Consider the following 12,772-nt stretch of genomic DNA (forward strand, 5'->3'; position numbering starts at 1 on the left):
CTATCTGGACAGTCCTTGTATCTCCCTGAGACATGATGGTTACTCATCTGTTTAAGCCAGATGTTCTGCTGTTAGAAGTCAAAGCATCTTGTGTTCATCCGTATTGGTTTCACCTCATATGTTGCTGCATTCCCAGGGAAAATTTCCTGCTTGAATGTGACTGAAATTCTCTGCCACAGTGGTGGCAGCAAATATGACACTTTTTGACTCTGAATCTATGCCTATTTTTATGATGCCATGCAACTTGTGTCCAATGTAGAAAGAATGTTCTTATCTTGCTCACCATTTACTGAACTCACAGACTGAAAGCGAGCTTGTGGAGACAGTCAACCAAGACCTTAGAAAGATGCTTATAAAGCCAAATGCTGAGGACCCACTCGTTCTTGGAGTAAGAGTGTGGCCACAAGCGATTCCACAATTCCTGGTTGGTCATCTCGATCATCTACAGGCTGCTAAGGATGCCCTCAGGGACGGTGGGTTTCATGGGTGCTATCTTGGGGGAAACTATGTGTATGGTGTAGCTCTGGGTAGATGTGTGGAGGGCGCTTATGAAAGCGCAGATGAAGTATCAAATTTTCTGTCGGAATCCTTGTTCAAGTGACAAACAGGGAGAAAGCGACCGAGTCGTTTTCTTCTTTGGTTGCCGAGTGTGTTTTTGTCAAGAGGGATGGGCTTTTCGTTGCCCCATAATGGTGATACTTTAGCAAAGTATCCATGGATTGTGGGTGGTGGGTATTCTTTTTGTTTCTCCGGAAACAGCAGCTGTATGTACCAAGTGATACCATCTTCTGGAAAACATCCAATTGTAGGCCTAACTTGTTCCATATCTCCGTCTGAGCCCGTAGGGTTAAGATGCAAAGAAAATAAAAAGGGCCACATGCTGTTATTCAGTTATTTTGTATGATTCGATGGTATGTAATTCTTTTACCAGAAAAATATGTAATTCATTTGCATCTGCCCTCCTTGATGTCAAAATCCCAAAGTAAGTGGTTTTTTGGTCAACATCCCAAAGTAAGTTAACTTGTATTTTATGCATCGGCTATACCAACTCTTGAGGGTGACTCTAGCTGATGGCTTATGTAATATTTTCATTTCTTTGTATGTAAAAAGTTCTTTTGTATTCATGAAAAAGAAGAAAAAAAAATAATTGAGTTATAGAACACCAGGAAGAGCACAATAGGAAATAACGTGGTTCGGCCAGAGGCCTACATCCAAAGGGAGAAAAGAGATTGTTTTGGTTTTCATGATTTTAAGGTTTTACAACAATCCACAATTTATATACTTCATTCCATAGCCGAACCCTCTTTACTTGGTAATGGGTATGACCCAACCCAAAACAATTTAATACTTCCCCTCAAGTTGGAGTATGCACATTATGAATGCCCAACTTACTAAAAAGAAAATGATATTGTTCTTCACTCAGGGCTTTAGTAAAAATATCTACCACTTGATGCTTAGAAGAAACATATGCTACTTGAATTTGTCGAGCTTGAAGTTTTTCATGAACCACATGACAGTTGATCTCAATATGCTTTGTTCATTCATGGAAGACCGGATTTGCGGTGTATATAGCTGATTTATTGTCACAAAATATATCTATAGGTTCTAGATGTAAAACTCCTAAATCCTTAATTAAATAGCGTAGCCAAGTCAATTCACAAGTTGTCATGGTCACTCATGGCCATTGATCTGTATTTGACTTTAGCAAAAGATTGTGAAACAATTGATTGTTTTTTACTCTTCCAAAAGATAGGACCTGATCCAATGAAGACACAATAACAGGTAGCAAAACGGCGAGAAGTGGCACAACTTGCCCAATCTAAGTGACAATAGACATTGATATGTAAGTCGCTAGTTTCAAGATAACAAAATGCCTTACCCTGAACAAGATTTTAAATAGCGTAAAATCTGAAATGATGCATCCAAATGAGGTTTTTTTAGGGTTTTCCAAAAATTGACTAAGAAGTTACCCAACATAAACAAAATCAGGTCTAGTGACTGTGAGATAAATCAATCTGCCAACAAGTCTTGTATATTTTGTTGGGTTAGCAAGTAGTTCACCATTTTCACTATTCAATTTTAAGTTTAGTTCCATAGGACAAATTAATGGGTTTGGATCCACGTAGACTTGCATTATTAAGCATCTCCAAGGTGTATTTCCATTGAGATAGAAATACCTTCAGTAAATCGAGCAACTTCAATGCCAGGAAATAATTTTAGAGGGCCCAAGTCTTTGATATGAAAGTGACTATGAAGAAATAATTTCAAAGCATTAATGGCAAGTTGATTATTTCCAATAATAATTATTTCATCCACATAAGTCAAAACAATTGTAATGCTAAACCCATTAGAATATACAAATAAAGAGTAATCAGCTAATGATTGTTTGAATCCGGCATGTTGTAGAGCAGAAGTGAACTTGAAGAACCAATTGCGAGAAGCCTGTTTTAAACCATATATAGACTTATGAAGACGACAAACCAGGTTATTCTCTCCCTTTAAGAAAAACTAGGTGGCAAAGACATGTAAACTTCCTCATCTAGATGGTTACCTTGCCGGGGGAAGAGGTTGCAAGCTCCAAGTATGGTTGAGCTCAAAAGCCTTAATCTTATCAGCCATGTAGCACACCATTTGGTATTACCTCTCTTATTTGATTTTTTTCTCCTACTCACCGTGCTTTTCTTTCTTGTATTTCTACTGATTTTGAACCCCTTAGATTTGTTGAGGCTTCCGACTGGCTACCACTATAGGATGAAATAGAGTCACATCACCATTATCACGAGTCATTCAGCTTCAATTCCTCTGCCGAAAGGGTAGTAGCATGTATGAGTATCTAATCATGCAATTTAGACCTCCTAGGTATGTAATCAAGCAACCATGATAGTGCTAGGGGCATCAAAGAATAGTGTCTCATACCATAGTCCCTGATATCATAAACTAAGGATACCTCAATTATAGTTAAAACATCTCATCATTCAAGAAGGGAGAGAAATAACATTGCACTGGTAGTCTTGGAGGTGAGGGGGAGGTCAAGTAGGATGAGTACTACGATGAATAGGGACTCTAGGATCATCAAAGTGTGTGATTCTATTAAAGAGGGTGGTGGAGCAGGATGAAGAGGTGATATAGGATCATCAATTGCAAGACAAGGAAGGACAAGTGGAGAAGAGGAGTGGGGAGATGGAATGGGTTGATAAAAAGTAGTATGCTGGTATATATTGTTTAATGAAATATGACATCCCTACAAGTGAATATCTTACGAGTGATAGGGTTGTAAATATGATATGCCTTTTGTCTATATGGATACTCAACAAAAAAAAAACCTGGAATGACACATGGAAAAAACTTAGATTGATTAGGGGTTAAATTCTTGGCATAACATAAACAACCAAAAACAGAAAGATGGCAATATTTGGGTGAAACACCAGTCACAAGCTCATTTGGCAATCTCTAATATCCAACAATGCAAGTTTCACAGTCAAACTGGCAACACAAGAGATATTAAAATCAAGAATTTATGTACGAGATTCCACTCTTTGTTCATGGTGGAAGTATTTTCAGAAGTTACCCCTTCACCTTAAATTCAAAACATTCTTTTGCTGGCTCTTCCAAGGACTTCTAATCAACACAGTACTTGCACAATAGACAACATCACAACCTGAATGTGCTCTTTGCAGAAATGATGTAGAGTCATTTTGGCACATCTTCATTTCTGGTGAATGGACCAAAAGTATTTGGGTTGTAGGCCCATTATGATTGCGAATGGATGAATTTATGCAGCAATCCTTTTACAATTATGCACCACTTTCCTATCACTTCCTACCATTGATTAGACTTCAAAACAATGGTTGATTTCTGTGTTCAAAATTACATGTTATTATGTGTGGCAGGAAAGACACCAAAAACTTTTCAATAATCACACACCCAACCCCCCTTAAAAGTCATGCATTGCATCTCCTACTAGAGTGGCACCCTTCACCAAGTGGCAAGAAGAACCATTGAGCCCCGCCACAACCCATAATGACACAATGGATGCTATGACCACACCCACCTGTTTTTGTCAAAATATGTGTTTCACTAGTGTATTTCAATATCCCATCTTATCATGTGCAGAGGTTCTTAACTCACAACTAAACTCTGCAAAATGGAGTGTGGGATTATTCTGGGGAGGACAACTACAATATATTAACACGGGAAGCTTAGAGAACGGTGACATCATCAAAGCTACTATTATTGGATTTTGTACAGTAATAGATCAAGCCCACTCTTCTCTAGTCAAGTTAGCAAACATCTCGTGCAACTTGCAAGAAATCATGGACCTTTTTTGACACCTAAAGCACAATCAATGGCCGATTGCTCATGTCCCTATTTTGACACATCTAGCTTCTTGTATAAACCATATAGACATTAGTGTTTTTCTAAACCCCAAGTTTCAATTGTGGTTCACTTCCTTAGCATATAGATTCTCAATAGCTCTAAAGAATGCTTAGACTATAGTAGACCTAACTAAATTATGTAACTGTCCTTCCCAGTAATATAGCTTTTATTTCTCTTAAAAAAGAAAAAGAAAAAGAAAAAGTACATCGAGAATAATCATCAACAATAGTAAAAAAGTAATGAGCACTAGAAATAGAAGTAATAGAAAAATCACTCCATATATCACAATATAAAAGAGAAAAATAGATAATTATTCCGTTCATCATGCATTGGAAAGGGTAAACGCAATGGTTTAGCAAGAGGACAAATATCACAATGTCTAGGAGAAATAGTAACATCAGAAACAATTTAAGATAAAAAATTGTGAGGAAAATAAGGATGCCCTAATTGCTAATACCATATGTCAAAATTTTGTGCAATGTGAGAAACAAAGGGAGAAAAATGACCATGAACATGATAAAAATAGCAATCGACATGCTTTTCACCAATCCCAATCACCTATTTCGTGGCAAGGAAGGTCCTGTAAAACACAAAAATCAGGGAAGAAAGTATAGGCATACATTTGGTGAGTTGATTGATAGACAATAAATTATAATGAAAATCAATAAAATAAAGAACATCATGAAGGTGAATAGAAGAAGATAAGTGAGTGATCATTTTGTAAGTCATTGTGACAGATGTATCATTGGGTAGTCGAGTGGGTCTAGAATGAGTATAAGGTAAAACGTTATTTAAAAGATGCAAAGCGTGGATTATATGATTGGTGACACCTATATCGATGATCCAACGAGATGAAAAAAGATGAAATAACAACAAATAGATTCACCAGATAGATTGGTAGAAGATTGAGGGCTTCCACTATTGACAAATTGCATAAAGCTGCTGGTACTATTCAGCTGTGAGAGATCAGCTAGAGCTGGGAGTCACAGTAAAAGTTGCAGCAGTGGATGAGGAGAAACCTAAATCTATCATTTTAGGAGGAAAACCATGAAGTTTAAAACAACGAGCCTTCAAGTGTCCTTCATGTCCACAATGATCACATTTAGGTTGTGATCGATGAGTGCTAGAAGAACGACCTGTGCGACTAGAATTATTGCGAGTAGCAACAAGCGTAGCGGCATCAGGATGAGTGAGCACATAATGAGTATTCCTTATTTCTCGTTATCGCTCTTCTTGAAGAACCATAAAATAAAAAAAAACATAAAAAAAAAAACACTTTATTGATATCTGGAAGAGGTTCAACGGTCAAAATCTGGCTGCTAATAATAGAGTAGCTATCATTAAGGTCCATCAAGAATTGAAATACCTTATTTGCTTGCTATAATGTTGTTAATTCTCTTAAAGCCCTACAAAAGCATTGTGGAATGATGGAAATTAAAGCCAACTCATGCCAAAGAGCTTTCAATTTATCAAAATATATTGAAACTGAGGACTGACTTTGATTGTGGATACTAATGGTCCGGTTCAAATGATATATGCAAGTGATATTCCCTTCAAGAAACGCTCTGCCAAATCATTCCAAAGATCATAGGCCATATCGATAATAGCTATTAATAATAATAGTGTTGGAGAAATAACATTAAGTAGCTAAGATAAGACCATGTCATTGCACCTAATCCAAGCATCGACCGCTAAAGGCGGAGATCAAGTAATAAAACCAACTTTATTCTTGGCAAAGAGACCCATCCACACAGTCTATCCCCAAGAATGATAATTATACCTAGTAAGGACTTGAGTGACGAGAGTAATACCTAGATTGTCAGAAGGATGAAGATAATAATAGGAATAATAACCACTAGATTCAATGGTGGATGTCGAAGCATCCGTATCCGTAGTGGCAGCCACCTTTGCACCAAAAGAAATAACAATTCTCAAAATCAATTAGGCCAAAGAGGAATAGTGCGTCAGCCAAAGATCCGCTTCAAAAAATAATACTTTGGTTTGCATTCCCAAGGCTATTGTGATCTCGTTTTGGGTGCTCTCTTTTTTATCTTCTTGTAAAGAAGACCACAACGATTTGATCAACCTACTGAACATCTTCGATAACCGAAGTCAGAAGATCCCACCAGCTGAAAAGCTAGAGGAAAAATAAGATACCAATAGTAGCAGGGAAAAAGGATGCTTGGAGAAAAAAATTGCGGCGGCAACAACAGGGGATAGGAAGATCGAGAACCTTGATTGATACCATGTTAAATGTAGAATTCCATATAAAATCAGGAAGAAGATATAAGATCAAGAAGGAACAAGATGAAATGAAATTATGTCATTCTATCCGCTCTACCTGGGTACAGATTATGACCAAATTCAATACAATTTAACATTGGTTCCTATAGTACTTGTGGCAGGAACGTTTGTATGTGACAATGACTGAACAGGCTGGAAATGGGATCGTGTTTCTCTCTAGGTAATACAAGGAATCCATCAAGGGCATATTCTTACACAAAGTAATGAGACGTTTGACGAAAACCAGAAATCGAAGAGAGAGGAGCAAATTCCAAATTCAACGGACTGACCAGAGATGAAGAATATAGGACATGAATGGAATCTACCGCTTGGAGAATTGGGATGAGGTACTACTACTGTACTTGAAGGGGATTATTTTCATGCTGTAGTCACGCCCAAGTGGGCTTTATTGGGTTGGGAAACTCTGAAAGAATGGGGGCGTGGTCCGCGTGGATGGAGAGAATCGGAGGCAGTGCGTGTCCGTTGGAGATGTTTGGGGGTAAGGGATGAGCTCCTATGCTATCCATGATAAAAGGTTTAATAGGTTCACTCAAGTCCCTTGTCCCGGCAAACCCCCCCCCCCCCGGGGGGGGGCGCTTGTTCTTCCTCCTCCGGGGGTGAGGCCGTGGGCTGCTGGGGTGAGGTGGAAGGGGGGGCTGTTGAATGGGCCAGCCTGGGAGCGGGTTTATGGATCCAGCCCATCAGATCAGTCCCTCTTCTGTTGTAGCTGCTACCTCTTTGCTGCAAGAAAAGTCTCTCCTCCTCCGGGGGGAGGGGCTGGGGAAATCTGGAACCTTGATAAGGGCGGGGCGGTAGCCTGGTGTTTTGAGAATGAAAAAACCTAATTCCTCGGGGTTGGGTGGAACGAGTGTGTGTCTTCCTTCCTTCTAGGGTCATCTTAGTGCAATAGATTTACATGTGGATCCTAACCAAATTAATACCTTGATTTTGTTGCTTAGAGTGTAAGGAACCAACGTAAAGGGAAATAATCCGGACTCTTAAAACCCCAAACCTATCTTACCAAAATATACCCATACCATAGCCCAAGGAGTCGTATCTATAGTCGCGGAGGGTGGAGGGCAGGGGAGGGGAGAGTAAGGTGGGGTGGGCTAGGGTCCCGGCCCTGGAGAGGGTTGGTCACTGGGGGAGAGTTGGGAGGGAATGCTTGATTTGTACACAAAGTGCATTGGACCGACCAAGAGAAGAGAAAGATGAATGAATGAGCATTGAGCAAGCAAGGGAAAAAGGGAGAGAAACAACACAACATAACACACCTTTTTCTTTTGCGCTAGCTGCCTGCTAATGACGAACCACCTACCTCCCTTCCCTTTTCCTTCCCATCTGCTGTCTTTCTCTGGGTTTCAGTTGTTCTTTTGTTTTTTTTTTCCTTTCGGAACAAGCAAGCGTATTTGGATTTTGGAGTCGTTACCAAAGTGCCGTGCCCCCAGAATCAGTCAAAACGAATCCCATCCGTCGTTTGCCCCATGGGAAATCAACCAATCATATATTCATTCCACCCCCTGTAAGAATAAGAAAATGAATAAATAAAAGCACAACCACGAGGGAAGACTCGCTCAAGTTTTTCTGCTGGGGGCTACTCCGCTCGCCATCAGTTGAATGTCGGGGGGCCAATTGGTTGGTTGGTTGCATGTCTCCCTCCTAGAGGCTAGAGTCCGCCCTCGACATGGGGCATGTCTTCTCTTTAATTTAATAAGGTGTTTTAAGGTGCATGGGGAATTGAATTAGAAATTAGACAACCAAAAAGGAAAAAAGAGATCCTTGGAACTCTGAGAGCCTCTAATAAGTTCCTAACTCTTAACACTTCGCTTTTTCCATCTGACTCCCTAGGTTTCAAAGTAAGGGGGCCCCACGCACCTCCGTCTTGTTTTCTTTCCCCAGTTGCTCCATCATCCCTCCCATCAATAACCAGAAGCTCTCGTCGAAACAATAAAAAACCAACCAAAAGCTAAATAAAAAATTTCTCATGGACATGAGTTTGTCCATGGATTGATGACCAAAGATATCTATCGTACCCCATTTCTATAGCCCATTCACAAAAGTTACCATTGCTGATGATAATAATAATAATAATGCCATTATGTAAATTGGGGCCGAGGGCCCCACTTTGCACGTATATATATATATATATAACATTCCCAAGACATATATGCTTGAGACGTGATACTTTACTCATATATTACAGTTATTTCTCCTACATCTAAATCAGATGTTGGTCTCGTATCAACGATTATATTTTTCGGATCACCTATTTGTGAGCAAGGGACTTGGCAAGCATTCTGGTTAGACTATCACTCTAGAAAACTGTTTTGAGGGAGAGACCTTATTCATGGGTATCATACTATCATTAGACATAAGAAATGTTGTTTTTTTTTTTTTTTTTTTTGGGTAGAAAAGACTTAAGAAAAGTTTATGCCACCTGAATTTGGCCTTAGAAAGTTACTACTTTCTTCTACTGTTCTAAGGAGTGTACTCTACTATATCAACGGGTTTCTCAAGAACTCTCCCTTAACTATTAAACATAAATAATTGGAGAGAAGTGACCCTCGCCTTTGCCCTTCGAGCAAGATTTTGAAGATCTAATGTTTTTGACACCTAAAACTATATATCTAGGTCTGCCACTTGGGAGGATTCACCCTGTTTAAAAGGTTTGGCTTCTTTTGTCACACCTCACATGACAGTACTAGATCAGTCCCGACAACCCGTGGGTGTGGTATATAATTACAATATCTCAATTACACTATCGATAGTAAATATGGCACAATCCCATAATCAAGAACCAAAATAATCCGTTCAGTAATTAATAAAAGAATAAAAGTTCCAAAATTCCAAAGTGATGGCTAAAAGTAATCACAAATAAGAATGTACGAATAAAAGCAAAATAAATAAATAAAAAAATGTCTCATTATTACCTACAATTCTTTTTAAGCATTTTATGGATTTTCTCTTTCAATTGTTTTAAGATGGGGTCATGTGTCCATCTTTCATACCTTTATCCCAACGACGAACAACCAACGATCTATTCTTGTTAATGAGTGTTGAAAAAGCAATCCAAGCATCCACAAGAAGCTCCATGTTCATTGTAACCAGTTCTCACTGGCGTCTCCAGTATCTCTTTAGTGAGGTTCTCCCATAAATATAGAGCTTCTTCTAATCCTGCATAACCATCTAAAGAAAACAAGATATCTAAAAGGAATAAGTTATAAAGAACTTAGTAAAACAATAATCACATAAATATACCACGATCACATGAAAATAAAGAGAAGAGTAATGGAATGATATGCTATGTATGTATGTAATAAATCTAATTATGCAAGTCTCTATGTGGACAGACATGCATTAAGATATACATCATCCCTCCTCTGGGGAGGTCTCGTCACTTTGATCCCTCACAGATTGGCTACCTCTGTTGGGATCCTAGGTAAGAGGTGTAGTCCTCATCATCCACCATGGCTGGGATATAGGTCTATACTCCATTTTTTATATTTCATTGCCTTAGTAAAAGATATTATATTATTATTTGGGTCTAACTCTAATAATGAGAGCAGTAACAAAAGCTAAATTGGGAAGTGAGAAGCAATGGTGAATTAAAGTTTTTTTTAAGAGGATAAGCCTTATTGTGACCAACATGTGTAGACACATTAGTTTGGTGATATGGAAAGGGCATGTTGTAGAGTGCATTTCTCCCCTTCCACCTATAGCACGCCCTTCCTGGATCACCAAACCACCTAGCTATCTCAAAGACTTATCCTGAAAGAGTAAAAAATCAAGACTAAAGGTAATTGAGCAATTAGTGTGTGCATTAATTTTGCTGATAGATAAAAGATTAAATTTAAATGACGGAACATGTAAACATTTGCAATGATAAGGTTAAAAAATAAGAGCACACGGTATCAACACGAGTAATTGGAGCCATGGGGCCATTTGGCAAGGCGATAAAAGAAAGTTTTGAACATAGGGCAGAGGACGAAAATAAATTAGGGTTAGAGATCATGTGGTCTATGGCCCTAGTATCAATAATCCATGTTAAAAGCCATGAGTTAGGGCTAAAGAGACACGTTTTTGAGTGATGGAGAGAGAGAGAGAGAGAGAACAAAAACACTCAATTTACGTGGTTCAGTTGATCTCTGCAACCTACGTCCACGGAATGTGATTTGTTTCCTTGAGAATGATTGTAGGACAGATTACATATTTACAATTACAAGAGTCCTACTCAACATTAATCTTGAACTCTAAGTTTAGAGTTTAAATCACTCAAATTTTCTATTTGTGTTTGGTATGAACTATGTTTCTTGTGTGTTTGAGTGCAACTCCGAGTCTGATCCACTTGTGGATAATATATAATCTACTGGAGTCTCTTGAGTAGTTGAGTTTGAGTCTAGTTCTTGAAGTCTTGCACACATGGAGGTAGTTGAGTTTGGAGTTCTTGAAGCCTTGCACGCATGGAGTAATGTTGGCTAGGGCTAATTGACTAAATTAAAATCAATATTATGTATGTTACTGTTACATGATTTACTAAATTGATCTATAATGACATGTAGACAGCTAATAGACCTGTAAACGGATCGGATTCGGCTCGGATACACTAGTATCTGAATCCGATTAACAAAATCGCTATCCGAATCCGAATCTAAATCCAGTAGTAATTTAGATAAGGCATCCGAATTCGAATCCAAAACTTTATCGGATATCCGATAATAATCCGATCCGATAAACTATCCAATTATTGATTGGTGATTGTCATTTTTTTTTTTTCGATTTACAATTTCCAGTTGCCGATTACTGGTATCTGAATTTGATTATCAGTCATTTTTTGTGAAAAATGTTTAATACTTTATTCTAACCGGATAATTTTTTAGTTCCGATTATTTGATTACTAGTTTCCAAATCCGAATACCGATTTTCGAATTTGATTATCATCCATTTTCAGAGAAAAATATGTTGAATAATGTACTCTATCCGGATTTTTCCCGGATATTATCCGATTCGATAAACAATTATTCGTATCCGAATCTGGTTGCTTAACGAACGGATACGGATATTTTCTAGTAAGAAACTTTTTGGATACGAACACCCTTAAACGAATACAAATGCAAATTCGGAAACGGATTTTGACTATCCATTTACAAGTCTAAGAGCTAACCATTAGAGTCATTAGACTGCTTTTTGAAGTGCGACTTTCTCGAGCTTCAGAAATAGTTGTTCACTGTTCTTGTCTTGCTTGTTCATAATTAATTAACAAAAAATTGGAAAATTATTCTTGTTTGTTCTTAATTGACAAAATTCAAAAACTCTACTTTGTGCCCTAGTGGTGAACTAGAGTTGAAGGATAAAACTCAAGGGAGGAGGGGGGAACAACCCTTCACCAAAGAGAGATAGGGTTGTTCTTCAAGTAAGCATGATCAAGCCTTCCAAACACGTTCATTTACTGATTGCGCCTGCCACACTTCAAACATTTTAAGAGCACTAAATTTCTTTTAGAAGGATCCAAAACTTATCAACTTTGAAAACCTCTGTATATCATCCTCACCGATACCCTTTTGCAGCAAAGTGAGCTTGTCTGGACTCACAGTCTGTCAATACCAAAGGTACCCCGATAGTTGTGCAACATACAAATACTTTTACAATGACACCAGATATTATCTGCCAACAACGAGAATGTGATCATCGATATCAAAGTAAAATTGCACATGGAGCATATAATGGCATGGTATGTAGCATTTTGTGTGTGTGTGTGTGTTTCTCAAACATGGTAAAAACATTAACATCGATCTAATGGAAGAGTACACAAGCAAAATCAGTTTCATGTAAAGTTAAAGATAGCTTTGCCCATCTAACAATCATGAAGAAGAGAACAGGGTTTAAATGAATTGAAAGAAAGAGTACTATTCGCTAGTGCTAGCTAGGAACAACGAGACTGGTAGATAGAGATGTTGAAGAAGAAACCCACAGATTTGAGAGACCTCCATTGATCTAATTATCGAGGATACCATGATGACATAAGGATATGTGGTTTAATTCCTCTTTTTGACTCCCAAGTCCCAACCAAGGATACGCAAAATCTAAATGGGAATGAAATCAAAGCGATGATAAT

General features: G+C 38.2%; 1 protein-coding gene across 1 annotated transcript in view; it reads left to right on the forward strand.

Moving 5' to 3' along the window:
- The window catches only part of LOC149019775 (Flavin containing amine oxidoreductase family), a 49,342-nt gene extending 47,750 nt beyond the window's left edge, over positions 1 to 1,592 (forward strand). Inside the window, exon 9 of the mRNA XM_089153762.1 lies at positions 302 to 1,592. Within this exon, the coding sequence (XP_089009888.1) occupies positions 302 to 601 (300 nt within the window). The 3' untranslated portion in view covers positions 602 to 1,592. The remainder of the gene's footprint in view (positions 1 to 301) is intronic.
- The last annotated feature ends 11,180 nt before the right edge of the window (positions 1,593 to 12,772 follow it).

Source organism: Hakea prostrata, chromosome 4 (assembly GCF_041222555.1).
Source record: "Hakea prostrata isolate BN-2017 chromosome 4, UWA_Hpros_2, whole genome shotgun sequence".
Classification (NCBI taxonomy): domain Eukaryota; kingdom Viridiplantae; phylum Streptophyta; class Magnoliopsida; order Proteales; family Proteaceae; genus Hakea; species Hakea prostrata.